Source organism: Melanotaenia boesemani, chromosome 13 (genome assembly GCF_017639745.1).
Source record: "Melanotaenia boesemani isolate fMelBoe1 chromosome 13, fMelBoe1.pri, whole genome shotgun sequence".
Classification (NCBI taxonomy): Eukaryota; Metazoa; Chordata; class Actinopteri; order Atheriniformes; family Melanotaeniidae; genus Melanotaenia; species Melanotaenia boesemani.
The window spans coordinates 11,489,772-11,514,685 of record NC_055694.1 but is presented as its reverse complement, the minus strand read 5'-3'; the positions used below and the strand labels follow the sequence as shown (position 1 = coordinate 11,514,685).

Genomic DNA, 24,914 nt, shown 5'->3' with positions numbered 1-24,914 from the left:
CATTTAATCAGCTCTGAAAGTATCCTGGTCAGATGTTGTATTGTACAATAAAATTTGAATGGGTCACATTTTAAAACAAACATTTAAGAACCTAAGCAGATTTTCCTGGTGATCATCTTCAAATGCATACTTACCAATCATATCAACTACATATTAATATAAAGCAAAGCATGAGCAGCTGAATCAATAAAGCAGCGACATCTTTGATACTGTGTCTGATTACAGCAAACCTCTTTGTCTGCACCTGTAATTAATCTGTTAAAGCACTATGTTACAACATCATACATCCTCTGTTAACATGGACATAAAGTCAAGTGTATGTGTGTGTGTTGTGTTGACTTGATGAGAGGGAAAGATGCAGACCAGAAACACCTATCTGTAAAAACTGAGCAAAATGGCTTCAACAAGCTGTGTGCACGCCATGTAGTCAGTGTCAGAAAATCCCTTTGTTGCAGAAAAAGCAAAATAATTGTGACGCAAGATAAAAAAATCCAGTAGCTGAAATGTTTCTGCTTTTTGTGTTCAAGTGGATTTCACTGCAGCAGTCTCCAGGCCCACAGGGGGACTAGGTCATTTCCTGGTGGTTTAACTAGCCAGCTTGTCAAAACAAGAATAAAGGTCACAGTGCTCTACATTGGTGTGGCTGATTGGCCTGCTTTTTTTTGTTGTTGTTATTGTTAAGGATAATCAACGGCTGAGAGGAGGAGGAACTAGATATGGGATTTATGGCTCCTTGAAAGGGAGCTGAATCTTGAGGAACCATTCCTTTCAAAGAGCCATTTAAAGAATGGCTCGTTCTTTTTCTTCTTCAGATTTTATTCAAGGGTAACTCATTTTTATAAGGACATAATCCCTTGTAGCAATTATAAGGTAATATTTGGATCAGAGCAATTCAAATTTACACACCCCAGCAATATCTAGTCATGGTCTTAAGAGTTTTAGTTCTTTTTTAGTTAACTCTTTATGTGGCTGTAGCATCGACCCTGGTACTACTTACTGTCAAAGTTTATTCTGTTGTTGCAGTACTGTTGTATCTGCTGTTAGCTGAAACACAATGCTACTAGTTATTCCAACCTTGGATACACAGCAGGTCCTCTATGTGATTTCCTGGTATCATAGATAAAATGTTAGTTAATATAATGTGCTGTGTTAGGTAGATATTTTGATGCTTTGCCTGCTTGGTCTGTATACTTACTGTACACATCTGTTCAATGAGGAACATTTTATTATAAATGTTGACGAGAGAACCTTTTAAACTGAGTAAAAGGGAACAAACTACATGATTTAAACATTAATAAATTAAATAAAGAGTTACAACTCCAGTTAAAACTAAACCAAGCTAAAACAGAAAACCCAATATCTAACTTAAGTTAGGACAAAAACAATCAAAATCATAAAAGACCACAGACTGTACACTTCTGCTAAAAATAAATAAATAAATAAATAAATAAATAAGTAAAATAAAATAAAATATTCCCTATTTGATGATGACACTTAGATGAAAAACACAAACAGGGGAAAAAGAATTTGAAGAATAAAATAAATTCATTCTTTATTTCTTTATTTCTAACAAGTTAAAAAAATGTACGCAAATTAATGCACTTTCATTTTGAGTGTATTATTAGTAGTTTCATCTGAGAGCATCAGTATCTTTACAGCTTACCATCATATACAGCACAATTATGAGCTTTAACTCAGATAAATTAGTAAGATAAAACAATTAATCTTCATATATACACACAGAGCTTCCAGGCTTGTTCATATTTCAGTACGAAACTTCAGTGTGGGATCCTTCATTTTGTCCTTGTAGTCCTTATCAAAAGCTTCATTCTGCGCCACAGTGAAGTGATTCTTCCAGTCACCGACCTTCCCTGCAGAACCACATGGAATCTGGTAAGTCTGTTTGCAGAACATGGAAAGCTAAAGTATTTTCTTGCATTATATTATTATTCACTAAACCTTTTCTCATGAAGGGAGAAACCTTGAAATCCAAAACTGGTAAAGTAGAATAGTTGGCCATCTCATTCTTTTTCATCTTATCAAACTGCACTCCACTTGCAAGTTTTATCTTCTCCTCAGCTGAAGGAGTCAAACCGAGAAAAGAGCAGAGTTTTTCTATTTCCCGTCCAGTATCCTGAAAACACATGATCAGATATCATTTTTGTGTTATAACCCAGCAGAGAAGAGCTTCAGAATTAAAAGTTCTATAGGAAGAGGTGCACAAAACAACCAGTTACCTCAATCAAATCTTCATAGAACATGTAATGGAGTTTTGAGTAAGTTTGTTTCTTTTTCCACCAGGCGTTCACATGGTCGTACCAGGAGCCAAACGCAACTAAGGCCACAAGAAACCCAGTTGTACGCATTGCAGAGGAGATCAGTGGATGTTCATCACTTAATCAATGCAATTTAAACTTACGTTTTCCCTCCAAGAATCTCTGGAAATAGCTGCTCCAGTCTCCAGGCTCTGGTTGAATTCCATTCATGCGATCAAAGTGGAAAAACGACACCATGTTGTCCTTTGGATTGCGGGCTACATAGACAATCTACAGAAAAAGAGACCAGAGAAAAAAAAAAATCATAAAAATCTTACATTTCATTTTAACTTGTTTTATGGTGCTGTATTAACAACAGCATAATCCAGTATTTAAGCTATAATGTACTGAAATAATCAAATAAAACAGAGTTCTGTACCCGGCAGTTTTGCTCCCAAAATGACTTTGGCACAAACTGGATGGGAAGATGAGTTTTGATCAGTCTAGGGGTGGTGGGGAGGTTGTCTATCAAGTCTTTTCCTGTATAAAGACATGAAGATTGAGTTAAAAAAAAATAATAAAAATCTTGATAATGTAAAATCCTTGCAACTGTGTTGCAAAAAAACGTGACAAACAGTGTAAGGCAACTGGTAAGTGGGAAAAAGGGAAAATATGAAATTTTCTTAGATCATATAAAAATATCAGTGAAAAAAAAAAAGATAAATCTAAAACTTAAACACCTTGTTGCAAAAATGTCCACAAAAAAATCAGTTATGATGTGTTTTTTTTTTTCTTGCATACTGCAGAACTCTTCTGTTTTAACAAGGGTGTGTAAACTTTTTATAATGTCTGTAAACTAGGTAATGAACAATGCTGACTGAGCTTGAATGTTTACCTGAATCCAAGCCTGGCACTATGATCTCCAAAAAAGGCACCCTATCATAGATAGGGATGGACGTCTGACGCTCTGGAGATATCTGACCAAAATACAGCAGGTCAAGAATGTAGGAGACCCATGTGGTCCCTAAAGAGAGACAGATACAAGCTGAATGAGGCTACCACACCCCCTCATGACCACAAGTACATTTCTATGAGCTATAAAACATGTTTACACACAGTTATAAACTGACCTGCTTTGGGGTATGTTGCAATAAGTATATCATCTGGTCTGGCCTGAAAGTTTTGCACATTTTCCCAGTTATCCGTGAAATAATGAGTCATTGAGACTCCGTGGAAATCAACCAGTTCCGGTCGCGTTATACAATCCATCTCTTACAAAAAGAAAACAAAGTAAAAATCCAAATATATGATCAACAAGTGCAGGAGTTTGATAGGAAGAATAAAACAATGTTGCCATTCACAGTGAAGCCAGACTGTGCTAGGATGTGCTTCTCCTTTTAATGAAAAGTAATAAATAAAAAACTAACAGGCCAAAAGCACTTCAATACATTCAAAGAGAAAGTGTGAGGCTCTACTCAAAAGGAAACTATGGTGCTGCCCAAGGAATGGAGGGGCTTAAAATCCTGTTTGCAGAAGCTACTGAAATCACTTGGATGAAGCTCATGCAGGTTTTGAAAAAGCTTCTTTAACAAACCCACTCTTACTGGGTCAGCTTTAAACGCTTAAAGAAACAAACCCTATGAAATTAAAACACAATGTAAAATAAAGATAAATAACAGGTTGATTTCGAGACATCACATACCTCCTCAGGATCAAATGATCTGTTTCTACTGGTCTCTGTCTGGCTTCTCTTCCTGTAATTTCAACCCTTTTCACAAAACTATTTTCTCCGCCTCTTTTCTCATTGCATAATTCTGTTTTGTTAGGATTGGCTCCCTCCAGTTGCAATGTCAGCTTCCAGCCCCGTCTTTCTGGATTCCCTGATTATCATCTCCTCTTTTTTTCTTAGGTACATGCAGAGTACACAAAATATGTGTGACCGCATATCTAATTGATCAATGCAACCAACCTATTGTGCATCAGCAATCTAATCCTTTCAAATAGACCATACTATAAGTGACAACACTTTTTAAATAAGTTGATATGTTTAGGGCTTTGTTGTAAATTAACATATGAGATGAGACATGCCTATGTAAAATTTGTGAGGTGGTTAGCTTAACCCCCTCAGACAATACTGATGTGTCATTGTGTTGAGGAGGGCATGTCAAAACAGGCCACTAATTATGGCAGACACAGCAGTGATTAAATTAATCACATAATGATATTTGCTTAGTATACAAGTCGTTTTCAAAGTTTAACAGACAACAATCAAAAACCAGTTAGACAAGCAGCAAAGTGGCTCTGATTCATTACAATCCAGAGAACCAGTGACCTCCTAAACAAATACGGAGGGTCACCCCAACCACTTCAGTATATGGAATGTTTATCTAAACTATGCAGGTCATTTGGGAATTGCTCTCTTAGTGTGTGTGCATGGTTAAACTCCATCCACATACCATTCTCCTTCCTGTCTTACCAGAGGGAACATTAGATGGGGTGAAAGTATATATTTTTGCAGCATTTATCTTTAAAGGTCTGTTTTGGCAAATTAAAGAGAACTTCAAGACTGCAAGACAACTTTATTGATCTTTATTGAGCACATCCATGTCACACATTAACAATCAGTCATCAAAACAAGAACAAAGGTCTTGTCAGCACCAGCAGTCCAAATAGACTGAAAGATCATAATACTGGATAGTAAATTAAAAAAAAAAAAAAACAGAAATACCTTCTCAATAAGGGTTGTTGTTGTTGTTTTGTTTTTTGGTTTCCATTTACTGGAATGCACATAATGTTCATGGCATCGTTATTACTTCCAACTATCAAAGGAAAATAATTATATGCCATTTTCTAATGAGTTAAATTAACTCAAGATAGTGTTACTGAATGAAATGCTATTATATTTCTTAGCTTTAAAAAAAAATCGGTATTTTAAGAATAAAAATAAACGGAAGTGATGTACAGAGAAATGACGCCACAGGAAGTAAAAAACGTACACAACCAAGATGGCGTCTCCCGGTGAGGCAAATGCTAATGATTCGCACGTGGGAAAAAAGAAGAAGGTAAATAAAAATCGTAGTTTCTAATATGACATTACTTAATTGTCTTCTTTTAATACGTTATGTATTTACTGCTTAAAAGCGCGTGTTGATTCTTTTTAAAGTTCGGAAACATAGTAACAGCTGTTTTATTACTAGCATCGGGCAGCTAACTACTAGCTTCAACTGGTACTCAAGGCCTGTACTCTGTGCAAGATTAATATCATTAAATTGTCTACACTCCTCAAGTATTTGCTGTTAAACTCACCGCTGTTTCTCCTTTTTGACAGCCCCCCGCTCGTTACTGGCAGGAAGAGAAGAAAGATGAAAACAAAGATGGAGAAGGACATACGACCGGACAGCCTGTGCAACGGGATGAAACAGCAAAAAAAGCAAAGAAAAGGAAGCAGAAAGAGGTTCAAATATATGGACAGAAATTCATATCAGGGGTAAGAAAATTAGAATGTTCTTAGACTCGCCATCTATCAGGATGACAATGTTATTCACTGTGTTTCCATCAAAGTGATTAAGAACAGTCTTTGTTTAAACTTAAAGAAAATTTTTAGGAAAGCCGGTTTTTATTTAATTGATACATCATATTATTTCTTGTTTTAGAGAGTGTGAAAAAAATACCAAAGGACTGTTTTGCTCTATACCAACAATATGACAGTAGATGTCATTAATACCCTAAGATGTTTCTAATTTAAGTAGCTAATTTCTAACCTTAATTCTTACCATTTTGCTTTTCCTCAAATGTCATCAAAGCTACTTGCAATTAAAAACAAAACAAAAAAAAAAAGATTTTATTGAGAAGTGTTGAGCTCAACAAGTGTTAGATAATTCACCAATCGTACCTTGGACAGCTGCTGTTGTCACCTACATTTCCTTTCACCTTGGGAATGTGATAACCTGTCATTTGGAAAAGGACGTGCTATGTTCAAAGAAACTAGTTTTTTTTTTTGTGTGTGTTAGCTGGCTTGTTAAAACCTAAACCTCTAAAAATGAGACAACAGGTTTTACAACCTTTTTTTTTCTTGTTTCATCTTCAGGCTCTGTGCATTCTCACAAAAATGAGCATTTTTCATGTCATTTGATGTTTCCGCCACATAAAATACACTAACACACCACACAAACAAAATTATATCAGTAATTTAATATTTGTAAAAAGAAATAATTAAAAATCGAATATTATATATACAATGAAAACCAGTCCAAAGTTTTGAAACACTTTCCCATAATACTGTGTCCGAATTTTATTTATATATATATATGTGTATATATATATATATATATATATATATATATATATATATATATATATATATATATATATATACACACACACACACATGTATATTAAGACTCTTGATATTCATAGCAACACAATATTTAATCTATACTTTAGTCCTGCTTAGTTCCATGAACAGCCATGATGGTTTTGTCATTATATTCTCAGTATGTCATCAAATCTATTAATTTATTTTTGTATTTAATAATTAGTCTTCATTCTTTTTAGAAATCAGACCCATTCCCTGGGCCTGCTCCTATTCCATCAGAAAGGTTGCAGAAATTTAAGAGAAAAGACAAAACAAAAAAGGTAAGAGCACTTTTGTACATTCAAAGAGGTGGAACATGGTTTCCCCTTGATCAACATCTGATATTTTTCTTTCTTCTTTACAGCCTAGCCGCCATCATTATAAGCTGAAAAACTTGATTGCTAGTTCAGAAGAAGCCTCAGAGATGGCCCAGAAACAAGCGGCTCGGTTTGACCTCCTGCTCCCAGAGGATGCGGGGTAATTTCTCCTAAAAGATGCCGGCCTTTGCTTCTAATTCCAGTGCCTGCTGAAATGGAGATTAGGTGATTTAAACATGTCACTTAAATCCACGTCTTCTTCTTATTTTAGATTTCTAGAAGGAGATGAAGATGAGGACACATGTATGATTTCACAGGAGGACATTGCAGATGCTGTTGATATATCATCTGGAGCAAAGGTACTTCAGTTATTCTTTTACTTTATTTAAACTAATTCTGTCTTAGATAATGATTTACAACAAACACATGACAAAGCTGCGATTTTCTTAAAAACACAGGTTTTATTATTCGGTGTAGGCCATGTTTTATGTTTTGTTTTTTGTTGTTTTTTTTTCAAAGATTGAATAAAACAGCTTGACAGTTTGTAGATGCTACTGGTGTGAAATTTTCCACTAAAAGAAGTGGTGTGACAAAGGAATTTGACAACAGGTTATGATCAGGGGATACAGTACAAAACAAGGAAGTCTGTGTAGTTTTTTTGTTTATTTTGTTTTGTTGATTTTATGAGGATTCTGTTGATTTGCCTGACATTGCATTGTTTTTGGATTCTGAAGCAAATTTATGTGCAATGCTTTAGTGGGTCTGCACCATTTATCTCCTGGCTGACCTGTCAGTGAGCTGGGCAGGCAGAGTTTTCACTCCATTCAAACCAGGTGATCAGCTGGGGCATCAGCCGGATGACCCGCGCAGATTCAATGGCTTGTTCGGCGAGAATGCCCCTTTTAACCACATGGGTGGAACAAACCAGAGTTTGCCAGCAGATAACCATAGAAAATGTTCCAACTTGATAAATAATGTTGATGTTTGGCCTTTAATTGTTCAGTAGATAACCTTGTATTAATATTATTCCACAAACAACTTCTGCTGATATAATTTTTTAAGCTGCTCTAGCAAAGTTATGTTAAAATCCAACTAAATGTCCTTATGTGTTAAGAGACCTCCACTGGACACTGTTACACTTTGCAGACTACAACCTAAAAGAAATGCCTACAAAATTGTGGCGTTTTTATTAATGTTTTGTTATTTTTATGATCAATTTCACCCTGCAAGATGCCTCTTTTGTTTTGGTGAAGCCTCTTTCTATCAGCAAACACTTCCCTCTCTATTTAAATGGCAAGCCCTCCTTCACCGCTTGTTATCGCCTGGCTGAGGGTAAAGGAGCGTACCCAAAGATGACCAGATGATGTTTGCCGTATATAAACTTGCCCTGTTTTTTTTAAGTCAATATTTCTGTTACTATCCAAACTTTTTGACTCCTTTTCATTTTTCTTCCCTCTACTTTTACAGTATTTTAATCTCAAATTGTCACAGTTTGGACCATATCGAGTGGATTACAGCAGGACTGGACGGTCAGTATCACACCTTTCATATTCAAACACTGTTTGACTTGTAGTTTATGTTATATATTTCAGGTTTTGACTCATCATTGAAAGAGAAACACATTTGTAAACAATGACTCATAAAACCAGTAAAACACCAAGAACACTAATCGTCCATCCTTAAAGCTGTTTCCTGTTGGTTTTGTTATTTTATCGCCGCTGCCATTGATCATAGCTAAAACCATGAAGGAAAAAGATTTCTAGAACAATTTCATGTATTTATTTAACAACATTATCTGTCCGGTTCCTTTGACCAGCTGATCTGATTTAACTCCTGCTTCGAACTTCGAAGGGCCAATGATTAACTTAATTTCTTTCTTTACGTTTCAGTAGTTTAGTAATAAATGGTGTGTTTCACATGTCTGGCCACAATTATATTCTTATAAAATAACATGTTTGTTGTAATGCTTTTTTCCCTCTAGTCACCTGCTGCTTGGTGGGAGGAGAGGCCATGTGGCTTGTATAGACTGGCAGTCCAAACAGCTCACGTGTGAGATAAATGTGATGGAGTCAGTCAACGATGTAAAGTAAGTGTGCAGCACCACACAGATCAGTAATTATTTTCTTGCTTCTCTTACAGCAGTAGGTAGGTCTTTTCCAGTCTAACCATATTTCTGTCTTTATTTAGGTGGCTCCATAGTGAGGCTATGTACGCAGTGGCTCAGAAGAAGTGGCTGTATATGTATGACTCTAACGGGATAGAGCTTCACTGCATTCGTAAATTCAATGATGTCCTTCGAATGCAGTTTCTCCCCTATCACTTTTTGCTAGCCACAGCGGTGGGTTTAAATACTTGTTTATTTATACTGCTAAATCCTGAATTTACCACAAACCCTGATCATATCTGTTTGGCTCCTTAATGACAGCGATTTTATTTATGGTCAAACCTTCTACCCTGTTCCTTGTACCAGTGTCATCAGGATGAAATTAATTTGTTTCTTTATCACCAACAAGAAATCAGCTTCAGGAACTTTAAAAGCATTGAAAAAAATACACGTCTAAGTTTAATCTGATAGTATTTTTTTATTTCCCCGTAACACTGTGTATCTCCCCTAATGATGAGATAATCAGGTACTTTAGTTGAGGTTTGTCAATAAATGCTAAAAGTATTCATGCCAAAAAAGTGTGGATCTTTTGAAAATGTACTTTAACAATAATAATCTGGTTTGTTAAGCCATCTTTTATTGATTTTGTCTACAGAGTGCCACGGGCTTCTTGCAGTACCTGGACGTGTCGGTGGGAAAGGAAGTGGCAGCTATCAGTACCAAGACTGGCCGACTTGATGTGATGTGCCAGAACTCTTATAACGCCATCATCCATCTTGGCCATCCCAACGGCACGGTCACCCTCTGGTCACCAAATCAGAAAGAAGCTCTCGTCAAGATGCTCTGTCACCAAGGCGGTGTGCGCTCAGTCACTGTGGACAAGACAGGCACGTAAGTCCCATGACACCAAGGATATACTGTTTCTTTTAAATGGTATGGATTATAATGTCTGTACATTGTCTTTAGATACTGAATGAATCCAGATTGTAAGAAGGTCCACTCAGAGAAAACATGTTATTAAATCTTCTGTTGTAAATTTTGTTAATTAGATTAATCTATGTATATATAGAAGTGTACAGCTTGCAGTTATCATTTCCGTTTTTATGAAAATAATCAATAGCAGCAGTGAGTGAGAGTGGGTTTAACAAGGGAAAGTTTATTGATGATCAACGCCTTTGCAAAACAAACTTTTGTAGTCAGTATGTGTTCTGTGATGAGCTGAAGTTTCATCAGCAGCCACCAGGGGGCAGCCTGTCATCATGATCATTATGTGTCAAGGCAAGGCAGTTTATTTGTATAGCACATTTCATGTACAGGACAATTCAAAGTGCTTTACATAAAACAAAGATATTACAGATATTTAGAATAGTAAAAGGCATCAACACATAATCAACACATAATCACAATAAAATAATAAATTACATTAAAATGATTAAAAGCAAAAAAAAAAAAAAAAAAAAATTACCGTGCAGATTTCATGCATAGGCACATGAGAAAAGAAATGTTTTTAACCTAGATTTAAAAATGTCTACATTTGGGGAAAGTTTAATCTCCACTGGCAGTTTGTTCCATTTGTTTGCAGCATAACAGCTAAATGCTGTGTCTTGTTTTTTTGTTTTTGTTTTTTTTCGGGGCAGATACATGGTAACTTCTGGGATGGATAAAAAGCTGAAAGTTTACGACATAAGAACCTTCAAACCGCTCAAGTCCTACTTCCTTCCTGCTGGAGCTTCATGTTTGTCACTGAGTCAGAGGGGACTTTTGTCTGCAGCAACAGGGGACGTTGTTCAGGTCCTCCACCCCCCACACACAAACACACTGCACAGTAAACGACTCATCCAAAAATATTTCACAAGAAGGACGTCATTCATTTTCTTCCTTTGTGTTTTGAGCATTATCTATACAGGTCTGACCAGAGGAACAGTTTCATTCTCAAGAAAGGAATGATTCAAGCAAACGTACAGTCACATAAAATGTTGAAATGAAAAATGAAACTAGGTGAAGGAGAAAAGAAGAAACATTCATCTACAAAAAAAAAAAAAAAAACAATTAGAAGAAATAAAAGAATGGTAACAAACAAATTAACTCATATTATAATAAATTAATTTATAAGCAGACATAATTATCACTATGCCAAGCCAACTTTATTTATAAAGCACTTTAAAAACAGCAGGTAACGTCCAAAGTGCTGAACACACACACACCAGTCAAAAGTTTTAGAACTGGAGGTTAAAAAAAAAAAGTGAGGTTACCCAAAACGGAAAAATAACGTACATTTCAGAATTATACAAAAAGGCCTTTTTCAGGGAACACGAAATGGGTTAACAATTTAAAGCTGCCCTGCAGCAATGGAGGGTGATCAAGCCTTGAAAGCTGGTGCTACTAATTCCTACAGGTGTTCCACCGTTGCTGGATTATTTACAGCCACCTCTTCCTGCATGAAAGCAGTGTTTGAACACACTGTGGTACCATACCCTCGTGAGCATCAGTTGAACTGTATTGTACTGCAGAAAGTCGTCTATTGCTACAAAATTGGTGAGATAAAGGCAATTTATAATGGAGGAGAAACAGACCATCATAACACTTGAAAATCTTGGTCTTTCCCTACAGAGAAAGTGCAAAGAAAGTCAAGGTGTCAGTTAGTACAGTTTCCTTCACCATCAAAAGGCAGTCAGAAACTGGGGCAAACTGACAGGAAGAGGTCTTGCAGAGCCAAAGCCATAACTGAGTCATAGGACAAGTTTCTGAAAGTTAACAGTTAGCGTGATATGCAGCTCACAGTACAACAGCTTCAAGCACAGCTTAACAATGGTTGTAGTAAAAGTCTCAGTTTCAACTGTGAAGAGAACATTTTGTGCTGCAGGTTTGACAGAACCAGTTGCAGCAAGAAAGCCATTTATAGAATGTCAGAGTACATCAAAGAGGCTTGCCTGAGCCAGGAAACACTATCATTGGACAACTGAAGACTGGAAGAGAGTCTTATGGCTTGATGAATCAAAATTTGAAATCATCACGCAGGATCTTTGTACGCCGTCGAGTAGGCAAAAGGATGGTTCCACAGTGTGTCGCGTCCACTGTCAAACATGGAGGAGGAAGTAATACAAATTATTATATGTATTACTACATAGTAATACGTGTGTGTGTAAATAAATATATATATATATATATATATATATATATATATATATATATATATTATATATACACATACACTACTGTTCAAAAGTTTGGGGTCACTTCCCTATTGAATCCCATGGCAAAGTGACCCCAAACTTTTTTTTTTAATCTCCAGGAGGTCACCACTTACCTTTGTAGCTTGCTATCTGTTGGACTCAAATGACCATGAAATGTCATTTTAAAATACTATTAAAAACGTTAAACTTTCTGCATTAAAATGTGCACTTGTCTACAGATAAACATCTTTGCATATTCTTATTATATTTTTAAAACCTTTTAGCACACAGTACAGCTGTTTCCTTGTCTGTAACATTGGCCTCTTTCCCTGCAGGTGTACAGGGATGTTTGGAGCACGCCTGTCACCAAACCCTACATGGCTCATAGGGTTCGGGGAACAGTGTGGGGGCTGCACTTCTGTCCCTTTGAGGACGTTCTTGGAGTTGGACACGGAGAGGGATTCACTAGCATGCTCACACCAGGTCAGACTCAGTTTTACGTTACATATTTAAATGCAGCCTATACACTGTTTTAATTCTTATTCTCAGAGCTCATCAAAACGTGACAGCAGCAGCAATTGTGGAAATCTTTGAAGTGGGCATTTTATGATTTTTATTTTTATTTTTATTTTTTTTTTTTAGATTTTTTTTTTGTTTGTAGTAGGCAAGGTAAGTTTATTTATAGGTTATAGCACATTTCATACATGAGACAGGACAAGAGAATACATAGTGAGTTAGATATAATACAAATTCACCTCAACAGGAAATGCATTGTAACCACTGTGAAACAAGTGATACATGATGTTTTATCTGATTTCCAGTTATTTACGCATATATGTGGTTAGCATGTTCGCCCTGTGTCTGTGTTCTTCCTGCATGGATGTTAGATCAGTGTTTGTGTCCTCAGGCAACTACTTTTTGTCCTGAAAGCGCCTGTGACCTCATTTTCTCTGTTGCTAGGTTACAAAAGCAATTCTTATTGACATCCAAGTTCAGTTTTTCCTCATGCATTGATGGCATTTTTGGTATCAGTGGTCCGACCCTTATCTTAGTTGTTGTTGTGGAATTTTATTATCAAAGATCACACACTAAGTGAGAATCAAACAAAGTATTTTTATTAAGAGCTGATCAGCAGTGGGAATCACACAGTCAAACAGCTTTGGCTGAGCGAGTCCGCAGAGATACACATGGGCTTGGTTAATATAGACTCGCATGACGTGATAGCATCAAGGTCGTTGGTGCAAATCCTCAGTACACTGTCTTCAAACCCTGCACAGCCTGGTACACAGTTTCTAAAGAATGTTATCAGTGGTGTGATGAGAGAGGAGAGCTCACTAAATATTATCTGAGTACAAGTCGTTCTCCTCCCCAGTGAAACATAAGTCAAGTTTTTTAATAATACAAAGTGTAAATAATAGAGTTTAAGGGCTATGTGTATAAATTTTCCATTACATTGTTCAGAGAAATAGAATAGCAATAGGCAAATGGTTTCCAAAAGCTGAACTATTTTAAACACAAAGCAAATCAAGTCGTGAGGAAGTTCAGGTCAACTTTGACTAATCACTGGTGATATCACAAAACAAAGAGGACAGGGAAACATCTGCATTCAAACTAGCTCCTCTTCATCGAACCCAAGTTCATTGGCTCAGAAAGTCTGGCTTGGTGTGAGTGCTAAACCAAATTCGGACGTGCATCAAAGGAGGGAATTCTGATTCACCTAAAATGTAGGTCAGCCTGGCTCAAGTGAACCGAGTACCAGACGTAGACTACAACTTATGTGGCGGGAACAGAAGTTGCCCTGCATTAACCAGTAGATGAGCAAGTTTTCTTGTCTGTTGTTTGTCTGTTGTCTCCTTCAGTAATTATTGATGAAGCGCTGCGAGGAGAGGAAATCGTTATTGAAAAGGTTTGGTTTGACTAAGAGGAGTGTGAAAGCAAATTCAGACTGGCTAAATGTTGCAACCCCCAAGTCTAGTGGACTGTTAGGTGTGAAAGCAGCTTAAAGTCTGCTGGACAGTGGTCCTCAGGGACCAGAGTTGAAGATCCCTGGGTTATAGTGTTAAGTACAAAACTATGAGTATTGCTGACGTTGAAATTCGTAGGATTTGTATTGATTGTAAATGTGTGGCATTTGTGAGACAGGAGGCAGAATGAGTTATATCTAACGTAACGAGGAGAAAATGGCGGACTTACAACTGAGAGACATGCAGACATTAAGTTTTTTTTTCACAATGCAATATCGTTAAAAGTTTAAATAAATGTAAACATTTTCTCTGTAAGTGTATGATTTCAGTTATGTTAAAACAAACTTAAATTGAAATAAGTTCTGACAAATTTGTGTCCTGTGATAAAGCTGTAAAGACATGAGACATGGAGACATGAATGGAGGGAAGGCTTCTTGGTCGTATCTTTATTTTTGGCTTTCTTATGCATTTGTTTTTTCAGTTGTTTATTTTTACCTGTAAATCATTTTTCTTTCCAGTGGATGTTTGTTTCTGACTGATCCTGTTTCTTTCTAACTGATTATTGTTGGACAATTTGAGCTCTGAAAACAGTAGGTAGATTGTAGGAAACATTTTTCAGTAGTGCTGAGGGATGAACGGATGCTTCATATTTTTGTTTGGAACCATTTTTGTTTTCTTTTGTTTCATTTAATTTATTTTATGTTGTAATGATTTGTTAAAAACTTTAAGCCATAAAAAGGTTGTTACTAAAGTAACAAGGATGTATTCATTTGGTCTTAAACTAATAGATGGTTCACTTTGCTATGACCTTGGGTTTCCTGTTGGTTAAACCTACAATAATAAAACTTGTATAAATCTTTTTTTTTTTTCTTCTTCTTCTTCTTTTAAGACTGGTCTCCTTCTTATATTAACATTTCTCGTCCCCATTTGCATTAACAGGTGCAGGTGAGCCTAACTTTGATGGTCTGGATGCAAATCCGTACCGCAGTGCCAAGCAAAGGCAGGAGTGGGAGGTTAAAGCCTTGCTGGAGAAGATTCAGCCAGAGCTCATCAGCCTCAACCCCACAGACCTGGGACAAGTTGACCATGCTACATTTGAGCAAAGGCATCAAGACAGGGTCCAAGCTCTGGTCAGTGTTAACAAATTTTATGGAAAGTTTTATTCAACCTGCAGATCTGCACTTTTTAAAATCTCAGTGATGCAGCTATTACCCACACTGTACTGAAATCATCTTCACCTCTTTCAGGGCTTTGACCCACTTGCTAAAGAAAAGTTTGTTCCGAAGTTTAAGAAAAAAGGTCGCAGTTCTACTGGTGGAGTTGAAAGGCGCAAGAAGCATGTGGCTCATGAGGACCAGAGGGTATGTTAAATCTGATCTAAAGTGTAACAAGTAAAGTGCTTTGGCATGAATGCAGTGGCCACGGTTACATGATGTTTTTCATACAGAATTAATTATTCAGCATTAAATCATTAAGAATTACATGGAAATAGTAATTTTGAATTGAGGTTTACATGGAAAACACGTTTAATCGCCTTTATTTAATTCCGCTTTAGATCTGGGGGTTGGGATAGATTCTGATTGGACAGGGGTGAACGTGACATGTTTACATCTACCGGAAAAAAACAAACTCCAGTTCCTGATCCTTTTTTTTTTCGTCTACAACATGGAAAGCCACATAATAAGAACCATTTTTGCCCTGAAGCGCATACTTACCTCACTTTGGTGAGCTGAGGAGAAGGGAGATAAGAGTACCGTATGTGCATCAGGACAAGGGAACAAGCATGGGCAGAGCGACCGCAATTAATTTAAAGTGGAATGAACGTATACATAATATCTGAATAAACCAGCCACTTTAAAATCTTTTAAAAGAGGATATAATTTTTATTCTGAATGAAAGGGGAATTAAAACTCTCATGTAAACGTGGCCAATATGAAATTATCTAAGTCTACATGTTGGATCTTTAAATCTCACAGGCTCAGTTTCCAAGATGCAAATTGAACCAAATCAACATTCAATCATTTGATTTTTCTTTGAAGTCTTACACATTGCTAATTCCATGTTGAGAAAACTAGCAAACAATGTTTTTTTTTTCCCCGTAAGGTTGACAATCTAAATCTGATTTTTGTGGATTTATTTACCTTTCAGGATGTAATCAAGAAAACGGTGGAAGACAAAATGAAAATGGAAGAAGAACGAAAGAAGATGGAGAAGAAGAAGGCAGAACTATCTAGCCAGAAATCTGCTCTGGCCAGATTTAATAAATAGAAAAAAGGGACCTTTGTTCAGTTGAAATTATATGACATTCTGTGGGAATGACCTTTGAACTTCACATAAAGACACTCTTTTTGGACACCAGATGCAGAAATTCTGGATGAAGTGGACAACTAAGATCTTGCATTGTGATGGGAAAGAGCTCTAAGTATATATGTATATTATATATTTTCTCTTTTTTATACCAATAAATACATTTTCTGGAAATCTAATTTTTTTCGTTTTGTTTTTGTTAAACTGTCTCTCTTCAAGGCATGGCTATTAAAGGACACATGGCACGGTTTCCATGGCTTTTCTATTTTGTTTTTCTTATATTAATAATTTAATGTTTAAATTGTAGGTAGGTAGAGATAGATAGATAGATAGATAGATAGATAGATAGATAGATAGATAGATAGATAGATAGATAGGTTTCTCTCCAGATGTTGCTGGTTGTCTGGCTTTGCTTTGGTTTTACTTGTACAGTTGTTTGTTTCCGTCTTTTGTGTCTTTGTGTCCTTTCCCTTCTGTTTACCCTCAGCTTTCCTTTGTTCCCTCTGTCAGGTTTGGCATTATAATATAACTTCGCAATAAGCAAATAAATGAATCAATAAATAAATTAAAAGCATTAGGAATTAAGCATTAAGAGGAGCTTCGTGTCAATGAAGCTTAATATCTGTAAAGTGCCACATGGTGAAGCAAATATGTTTGGCATCACTCGGACTCCTTGCTTTACACAAGGCTAGGCAGGGCAGGGGTAACAAGAAGCAACAAAAGGAAGAAAAAAGAAATATGAAGAGCTGTTCCTGAAGCCTTAACAAAAGTACCTATTGACATTAAGTTATCTTTATTGTTGAGTCAGACACATTTGTCTCTAACTTTTCAACATTTTTTTTATTATTTATTTTGGGTGTATCAGCGCATGAAGAACAGTGCCAGCACACCAGATTAAGCCAAATTTGTATGACTGGATATCGGGTCAAGAACTCTAACACCAGGATGTGCAGTCCTTCTATAATCAACCAAATTGATGCTTAAAGATGTTATGCTATAATCTTTAAAATCCTTACATGTTAACTGCTAAACTTACCCAAACAAACACACAGTTAGCAGAAATGATGTAAATAAGACAAATAAAAGCATCTAAATGTCTATACCATTCTGCATATGACAACATAAGGAGGCATTGGGATTTCCTAAACATCTTCCAGCCACTATTATAATCATCCAATGTCTAGTTTATCAAGAGAATAGACATCTTGACTGATATACTAATCATTTAGCATTAGAAGCTGCCTAACAGACAGCAGGGAGGCTCTTTGTGGGTCCTATAGCAGTGGAAGAATCTGAATCTTTAATAATTTTGCCTCCTTTTGTTCTCGCATCAGAAGAAAAGGTTGTAGACAATTTTTTAGAAAAGGGGTGGACTAACAATTGTAGAGGATGATTGTAGCAGACAAATAGGAAGGACAAGAAATATCTTAGAGATCTAATATTCAGGTTCAGGAGATAGATTGAGGCAACACCAGTACCAGTGCCACTTCACACATCTGTGGTTAAATAGTGTGGTTGGTTTTCCTGTGTTTTTGGTATGCTACAATTAATCCACATCTGGAAGGCTATCTCCAAACAGGGGAAAGAAGTGACAGGGAACTGTAAAGGAGATATCTAGAACAACTGCAAGTTTCACACATGTGTATACTTAGAAGTGTGTGAAAGGAAGTGAAACCAACTCAGATCTGAGACCCATTAAAAGATTGTATAGTAACATGTACATCAAAAGTTGAAGCTAAGTGTTTAGTTTCATTTCAACCGTTGCTGCAGAGCAGATAAACCACTGAGAACATTAGGAGAGGCTTCTGGGTTGGATGGGAATAGTGATGACACACTCCAACAGTACTCCATTATACCTAGTATCTGCTTCCTGATTACCAAACCTGTTTTTCATCTGTGTTTGCATTCTGTTTAGTTTATTACCAGATCCTTGTCTTTCTTGTCCAGTATCCTTTTTTTGTGGGGGCTTATGTCTCTGAGCCTTTTGAAATTTGAGGCCTTATTGCCACACTAGCCTGATTTCTGTCCTTAAGTCTACATTGGGGTCCTCTTTACACGTTATGACAAGGTGATCAACAATTCAAATGGGAACACCAATGCTCAACTTGGAACCGGTTTAACAAACCAACCTAGAAAAAGAAATTTCCCCCAAGGCTTTGACTGTTCAGAGGCAGTAGGATTGAAATTAAGGCCATGTCCACACAGATGAGTTAAGTTTTTTTTTTTTTTTATTAATATAAACATTTGGATGTTTTATTCACATGGAACAGGCATTTTGGGAGACTGAAACACCAACTTTTAAAACCAGGAACCAAAATGAATAAATGCAGGTCATCAAAATCTGCTACACAATAATATTTTAAAACATATATCCTTAGTCAAACAACAACAAAAAAAGCTTTTTAGTAGGCCACCCCTGTGCATCCAATCAATTTTTATCAGCGCTGTGGTTTAGTGAGATGAGTGAGCTAGTAGAGCTTCGGTAGTTCACGTCTATCCTGTAACTTTGATTTTTTTTCTGCACCTTTCATTAATGAAACAGGTCTGAGAAAATCATAGTGTGGGTGAATTGTCTATTTAAAAAAAGTAATGCTATATGTTAATAGTTACCTAGTTTAGTTTTTGTTATCAAATGACGTGACTGAGCTAGAATGCATCATTTATGACGAGAACCTAGCAAATGAAAGAATAAAGCACAGTTTGAGCATGAGGTGGGTGGATAGGGTGGGGAGGTCCATTAGTTTTTGGCAGCTGCATGAAGGAAAATAGACTGGGAATCACTGACCGACATTACAACCCCAAGACCCTAGATCCCTTCCCCATGTTGCAGGTTGAAAACTAGCCAGCTCAGCTCCTGATGGACAATAGGCCGCTCTGCTTTTCATACCTTAAAGCCCACATTCACACTCATTCAAGGACCTTTTTCAGTTTTCCCCAGTAAGAATCGGGTTTATTTCTATGTGGAATAAATGCCACTGCATCATCCATCTTCAGTGTCTTTTTGGTTGTCTTTTTTTTTACTTCAACAACAGCTTTGAGGAAATTTAGTCTTTTGATTAAATTATTTCTTTGAAGGTTTGCTTTGCTAATAATGTTATTCTAGGAGTCCTGTCACTAGAGATGTGTAAACCACATCACTGTGTAAAAGAAAGTGTTTTAAACCCTCAGACATGTTTTTTTTAGATAGAAAATTTAGAGCACAGTTTGGTTGAAGTATCTAATTGAAACAAAACAGACCAGTTTTTGTTTATATGTGGAGATTTATTGGTGCCTGAATTGGATTCATACATGTATTTCCTGAGTGTAAACACAGACTTTCTTCCCATGGCTAGACATATCACATTGTGTTTTATCTACATCATTGCAAATGTGTGGCTTGTGTTTTATCTCACTATTTCACTGAAAAGTTTAAAAGACTTCTATTGCTTGGCACTGCAGCAGTCAGTAACATCAGTTTCATTGTCTCAGAGTAAGCCAATGAAAGAAAAAAAATGTTTCTATGTTTTCAGAACTAGCTAATTGTATCTCACTGTATCCAGGTTCAGTAGTCCAGTTAGTGGGTTCCCAATCCTGTCTCTGTTATTAAATTTCAAGACAATTAATTCAGTGAAGATAATTAATTTTCACTGATGTATAGTTTACAAATCCTGTAATTTGATATCTATTGCACAGTTCAGTGTAGACATGCATTTAGGCCTTTAGACAAACTGCTACTGACGTACCTGGTGAAAAACTGCACAGGTGTTTAAATATATGAGGGCTGGAGCCTATAAATATCAGATATAGCGTGTCAGGGAGCTTTGTTGCTGTGTGCATTCATTACATAAACAGCTGTTTTTTTTCAGCATGCTAATGTTTGCTCTGCAACAGCTTTCCATACCACCACCACCTTATTTTCCTATTTTTAGCTTAAAAAATAAATAAAAAATAAACATGGTAAAGTGTTTACAAAAATAAAGCTCTAAAGAGATATTTTCTCTGTGCACATAATAGATTCACAGCCTGAAGAGCACTTGTGCTGTTCTAAAGCGAGGGACAGTTCCAGTGAGTCTGGTTTGATTTTATATTATTCCTCACAATCCTTGTTCCAGTCCCAGAACTGATCCCAGCATCGCCCTGACTTTGCACATCCCCAGTGAGGCTCTTTGACCCAGCCAGGAGCAGGGGGGTGATGAATGGATTTCAGCCCAGTAGTGCAGCATCTCCCTGGGTGAGATGTGGTGGATGGATACCATGGCCTGATAGCAGCAGTGTCCGTATGGCACACCTGGTCCACCTGAGAAGAGAGGGTAGTGTGAGGGCAGCACTCCAGCTGTCCGGGCACACAGACCTACAAACACATCCTCAGGAGGCAGAGGTGTGGATAAAGGTGATGTGGAGGCTGCCAGGAAGATTTTGAGCAATGCAGAGCGGGACAGAACATAGGCTGTACCACTGCAATAGTCTGGAAAGACAGAAGCAGGGTAAGCCCCTGCAGGGAGGTAGTGCTTGCTGTCTGGATCACGGTCTGGCGCCACATGAAGATGCACTCTGCCAAGGTACAAGTCTCCTTGTTCATAAGGGTTGCGGCTTTTGTTCAGGAAATGTAAGAGTGCATTGGGATTAAACAACACATCGTCATCCACTTTAGCCATGAAGTGAGCCTGGGGGCAGAACCGGCGGACCCAGCCCAGCATAGACAGGGTCTTGAGGGTGAGGTTGGAATAGGTGTCCAAAAAACGCCCCTGAATCAGGTCACCTTTCTCCCGGGCTTCCTCTATCATCAGCTTACCCAGTCCAGGGTCAGTTGCCACACCCACCATGAAAAGGGTCATGACCCGCAGGCCTCTCACCTCAACCTCCCCTCCCCAGGTGTCCCTGATGACTTGGCGTGCCCGCTGATTGGCAGGTGCAGATGTAACCAAAGTGATGAGGTAAGGCTTGGCACGCTGACACACGAGCGGGCTTGGCATAAGCAAGAACTCCTCGGGTCGAGTGGGGGGGACGCTCTGCGGAGGGATGATGCCGGCGTGTGGTTCCACTACCGCGCTCAAGCCCATGGAGGTGACCCATAATTCTATGAAGTCCACGAAGAGCAGAGCAAGCAGCGCTGCGCACGCTATAACTGCGCACAGAAAAGGCAGATAAGCAAGCCTGCTCCCACGCTTTCCAAATCTGGCTTTGCACAATCCCCGTCCGACCATGACCAACCTCTCCTCTTCAAATGCGCAGCTCTGAGGACCCCTGAAAGCTGCTGTTGCCCGTGTTTCTCCCTCGTCTCTCCTTCCTTATTTTCAAATGTAGATGCGGTCTTCTGTCATCGCAGTTTTAGGATGTTCCTTACCCCTACACCCTTCTCTGCTTCTTTGCTCAGCAGCAGCCGACGGGCATCAGAGGGAACGCAGTACAACAGATGGAGGTCTTTTGTTCGCGATGCATCCCACTCGGTCCTCAAAGTGCGATATGCAGCTGCGCAAATGTGGTCGTCAATCTGGCAGCCGCTCGCAGCAATTTTTTATTTTTTTTTGTGCTTTTTCTCTTAGCTTCCTTCCTGATAGGAACAATTGCGATACGATGCACAGATAATCACTATGTGCAGTTAGGCGCGCCAGTGCTCTGAAGTGATGGTTTTTTCCTCTGACGCTGCATATTTGACTGTCCGACTGGTGGGACGTCCTGCTTGTATGCTGCACTCATGCCAACTGATAGATTGACTGTGTGTTTTTGTTATTATTAGCCTACTAATACATTGCACTGACAAGCTAATTAAAACGCAGCATTGCAATATTGATGCTAAAGGTGCTTCGTCGCTTACTGTTCATAAAGCAAATGTTTCTCTGATTTTAGCAACAATATTGGCTGTTATGGCTAAAAAAAAACCTCTTGGAAAGGATGGAGTTCAATAAACGAATGTCCACAAGCCTCTGCACAGGGATCCGCAAAAAATAAATACATTGGGTGAATAAAAGACCAGTGAGACGATTACAACCTAAACACGCGAAAATATACAGATTTATTTATTTGTTTTTAATCATAATGCTTAATTTATTGGGAAGCTTTGCTTAGCAGCCATTGTCCTCGTAGTCAGCCCCACCACACCCGCTGGCTTGGGGCGACACCTTCTGATGATGAAGTGGCTATGTTCATATTATGATTAAAAACTGCGAAATTCAAGGAATCACCAGTTAGTAACTATCAGATATGACACAACTATTTAATTAACAGAAATTTATGGAATAATTATGCAGCCCTTACCTCAACCCCCCAGAGTGCCCAACTACATTGGCTGTCTTGCAAACAATGCTGTTTGAAGAACAGAATGCCATCCCACAGCAGTGTGTGATCAGCATGAGGGGGAGATGCCAGGCTGTTGTGGCTGCGTATGGTTCTCTTACATGCTACTGGGGCCCCTGTTTGTTAAATGAAGACCAAACTAAATGTTTACTGTGTTGTCATTTGTCCACAGTGGAATTTACTATCAAGTGAATCACAGACCAAAGTGAAAAGATTCTTTTACTTACAGTAACACCCTCAATGATCCAGCAGCAACAACTATGTAAGCACATTCTGCTTATATGGGATTAAATCAATACACTGATGGTGATGAAGCACAATGACTGCAAATATATATGAAAGAGGAGGCACAGAACCCATCAGAACTGAGAAAAAATAATGAGAAAAGTGTAATAATAGTTGAACATTTTTTATTATTATTATTATTATTATTATTATTATTATTATTATTATTATTATTATTATTATTATTAATAAATCATAAGAAGAAGAATAAGAAGAATTGTGGGTGAGAAATCAGATAATTTTGTTGCTGGTTCAAGCCTCGGCTGGGGGGGAGGTTCAAACAGTAGCCTTTCTGAGTGGCGTTTGCATGTTCTCCCCGTGTATGCATGGGTTTTCCCCAGGTACTCCACTTTCTCTTACAGTCCAGTGACTTACATGCTGGGTTAAATGGATGCTCTGAAATTCTCCCTTGGAGTGAGCGTGAATGGCTTTTTTTCCCTCTGTGATGGCCCTGCAATGGATTGGCAACCTGTGCAGGGTATACCCTGCCTCTTGCCTGCTAATTGCTGGAATAGGCTCCAGCAGGGGACCCGGAACCCTAAATTAGACTAAACAGTTTAATTAAGATTTAATTCATTATTAAGATTTAATATGAATGGTTAAAAAAAACCATTTCAGTCCAAATGGAAAAATCCAGTTCTTGTTTTTACTGTAGAATGAAATTTGATGGCAAATTTGATGGAGGCTCCACCCTCTCACACACTTGTGATGCAGAAACATCATTACAACACAGTCTGGGAGGTACCTGAGCACAGATAATTACTGAAGACATGCATAATCAACAAACAGTGTGTTCAACAACTAGATATAGAGACTCTTGTAAATGTCAACTCTTCTCCCAAGTGGATCCTGAAGCATCCGTGGCACTGTCCTTCACTGGTGTACCAACTCAGACAGGATCATTTCTATCAGGGGAAGATGAGCATCATCAGTGATAGAGAAGCTGGAACACCACCATCTCCATAAACTTTCTCAGAACCTTTTCACATTAAATCTGTATAGTGAACACGTAGTCAGTAAATACAGAGCAATTAAAACCTCATTAAAAATTATTTTTTTCTGATAGCAAGAATTGGGCTGCCAACGCCTTGCAAAAATCCAGATGACCTGAATCCATGAAGCAAAGACAAGACTAAATGTTCTCATGTGTATTAAGAAAGATCAGAAATTATTACTGCAAGAAAATTTACATTTTATATGACAAAATTTGCACCTGACACTGACTATTCTCCTTCCTACTTTATCTGTTGGTGCAAATCTGTTGTTATGTATTGCAAATACTGTGTACTGTTGTACAGCAAAGAATTTTGTGAACAAAATAACATCTGAAATGCCCAGGGATTTTCTTGTTAAGGTCTAAACAGCATTATCTCACTGTGTACCTACAAATATCTCCAGCCAGAATATAATATAGTCACATTTTCCAACAACAGAAGTAGGCTAACACTTCAGCTCTCAGCAAAACACTTAATTTTAAAGAGAACTAGCTGATGCCAATAACTAATGGTCTATTAATTAGAAATGAACAGTATGTTTTGTTCTATTCACCTCGTTCTGACTTTATTATGAACCATTAAGAAAGTTGTCAGTGTTAATCATTGGGAAGTGCTTTTCAACATGTTATCACATCTGTTCCTTATTGTTTTTGCTTAGTTTTTTGTTTTTTTATTTGTTTGTTTTTTTTAAACAACCAGTCATTTGCTAATTATTAGCTTCATACATTTTGATAAAGTCACCTATGCTTAACAATTAAACAATTGTTGGTTTGTCATTTGATATGATGAACTAATTAATGTGTGTAAATTTCTTAAACAAGACAAAAAAACATATTGTAACAAAAAATGATGTTATGTTAAATATTGTGTGTGCCTCGTGACAGCAG

The 24,914-nt window shown here is 37.5% G+C and overlaps 3 protein-coding genes across 3 annotated transcripts; 1 reads left to right on the top strand and 2 right to left on the bottom strand.

The window, feature by feature from the left end:
* Nucleotides 1-1,536: 1,536 nt before the first annotated feature.
* Nucleotides 1,537-4,025, bottom strand: LOC121652367 (cytosolic sulfotransferase 3-like). Its single transcript, XM_042005129.1, has 8 exons — nt 3,958-4,025; nt 3,386-3,526; nt 3,151-3,279; nt 2,695-2,795; nt 2,420-2,546; nt 2,238-2,335; nt 1,960-2,134; nt 1,537-1,871 (listed from the first exon to the last, which is right to left on the bottom strand). The coding sequence occupies exons 2-8, from the start codon at nt 3,522-3,524 to the stop codon at nt 1,759-1,761; spliced, it is 882 nt and encodes a 293-aa protein (XP_041861063.1). The 5' UTR covers nt 3,525-3,526; nt 3,958-4,025; the 3' UTR covers nt 1,537-1,758.
* Nucleotides 4,026-5,232: 1,207 nt separating this feature from the next.
* On the top strand, nt 5,233-16,726 carry wdr46 (WD repeat domain 46). The gene is made up of 14 exons (XM_042004700.1): nt 5,233-5,317; nt 5,584-5,742; nt 6,810-6,890; nt 6,974-7,086; nt 7,198-7,285; nt 8,394-8,455; nt 8,908-9,012; nt 9,114-9,264; nt 9,686-9,921; nt 10,668-10,821; nt 12,539-12,686; nt 15,107-15,297; nt 15,415-15,528; nt 16,316-16,726. Exons 1-14 carry the CDS (start codon nt 5,261-5,263, stop codon nt 16,433-16,435), a joined length of 1,779 nt encoding a protein of 592 aa, XP_041860634.1. The 5' UTR covers nt 5,233-5,260; the 3' UTR covers nt 16,436-16,726.
* Nucleotides 16,727-18,730: 2,004 nt separating this feature from the next.
* On the bottom strand, nt 18,731-22,092 carry b3galt4 (UDP-Gal:betaGlcNAc beta 1,3-galactosyltransferase, polypeptide 4). The gene has a single exon (XM_042004054.1). It carries the CDS (start codon nt 21,655-21,657, stop codon nt 20,548-20,550), a length of 1,110 nt encoding a protein of 369 aa, XP_041859988.1. The 5' UTR covers nt 21,658-22,092; the 3' UTR covers nt 18,731-20,547.
* Nucleotides 22,093-24,914: the final 2,822 nt, after the last annotated feature.

What these genes read in the sequence shown, in the direction of transcription:
- b3galt4 (XM_042004054.1), bottom strand. Translation starts at nt 21,657, where the DNA reads ATGGTCGGACGGGGATTGTGCAAAGCCAGATTTGGAAAGCGTGGGAGC.
- LOC121652367 (XM_042005129.1), bottom strand. Translation starts at nt 3,524, where the DNA reads ATGGATTGTATAACGCGACCGGAACTGGTTGATTTCCACGGAGTCTCA. An exon ending in TGCAACATACCCCAAAGCAG is followed by an intron (nt 3,280 to 3,385) that starts GTCAGTTTATAA and finishes GTCTCTCTTTAG; the next exon opens with GGACCACATGGGTCTCCTAC. An exon ending in AGTGCCAGGCTTGGATTCAG is followed by an intron (nt 2,796 to 3,150) that starts GTAAACATTCAA and finishes GTCTTTATACAG; the next exon opens with GAAAAGACTTGATAGACAAC.
- wdr46 (XM_042004700.1), top strand. Translation starts at nt 5,261, where the DNA reads ATGGCGTCTCCCGGTGAGGCAAATGCTAATGATTCGCACGTGGGAAAA. An exon ending in CTGCTCCCAGAGGATGCGGG is followed by an intron (nt 7,087 to 7,197) that starts GTAATTTCTCCT and finishes TTCTTATTTTAG; the next exon opens with ATTTCTAGAAGGAGATGAAG. An exon ending in ACTGTGGACAAGACAGGCAC is followed by an intron (nt 9,922 to 10,667) that starts GTAAGTCCCATG and finishes TTTTCGGGGCAG; the next exon opens with ATACATGGTAACTTCTGGGA.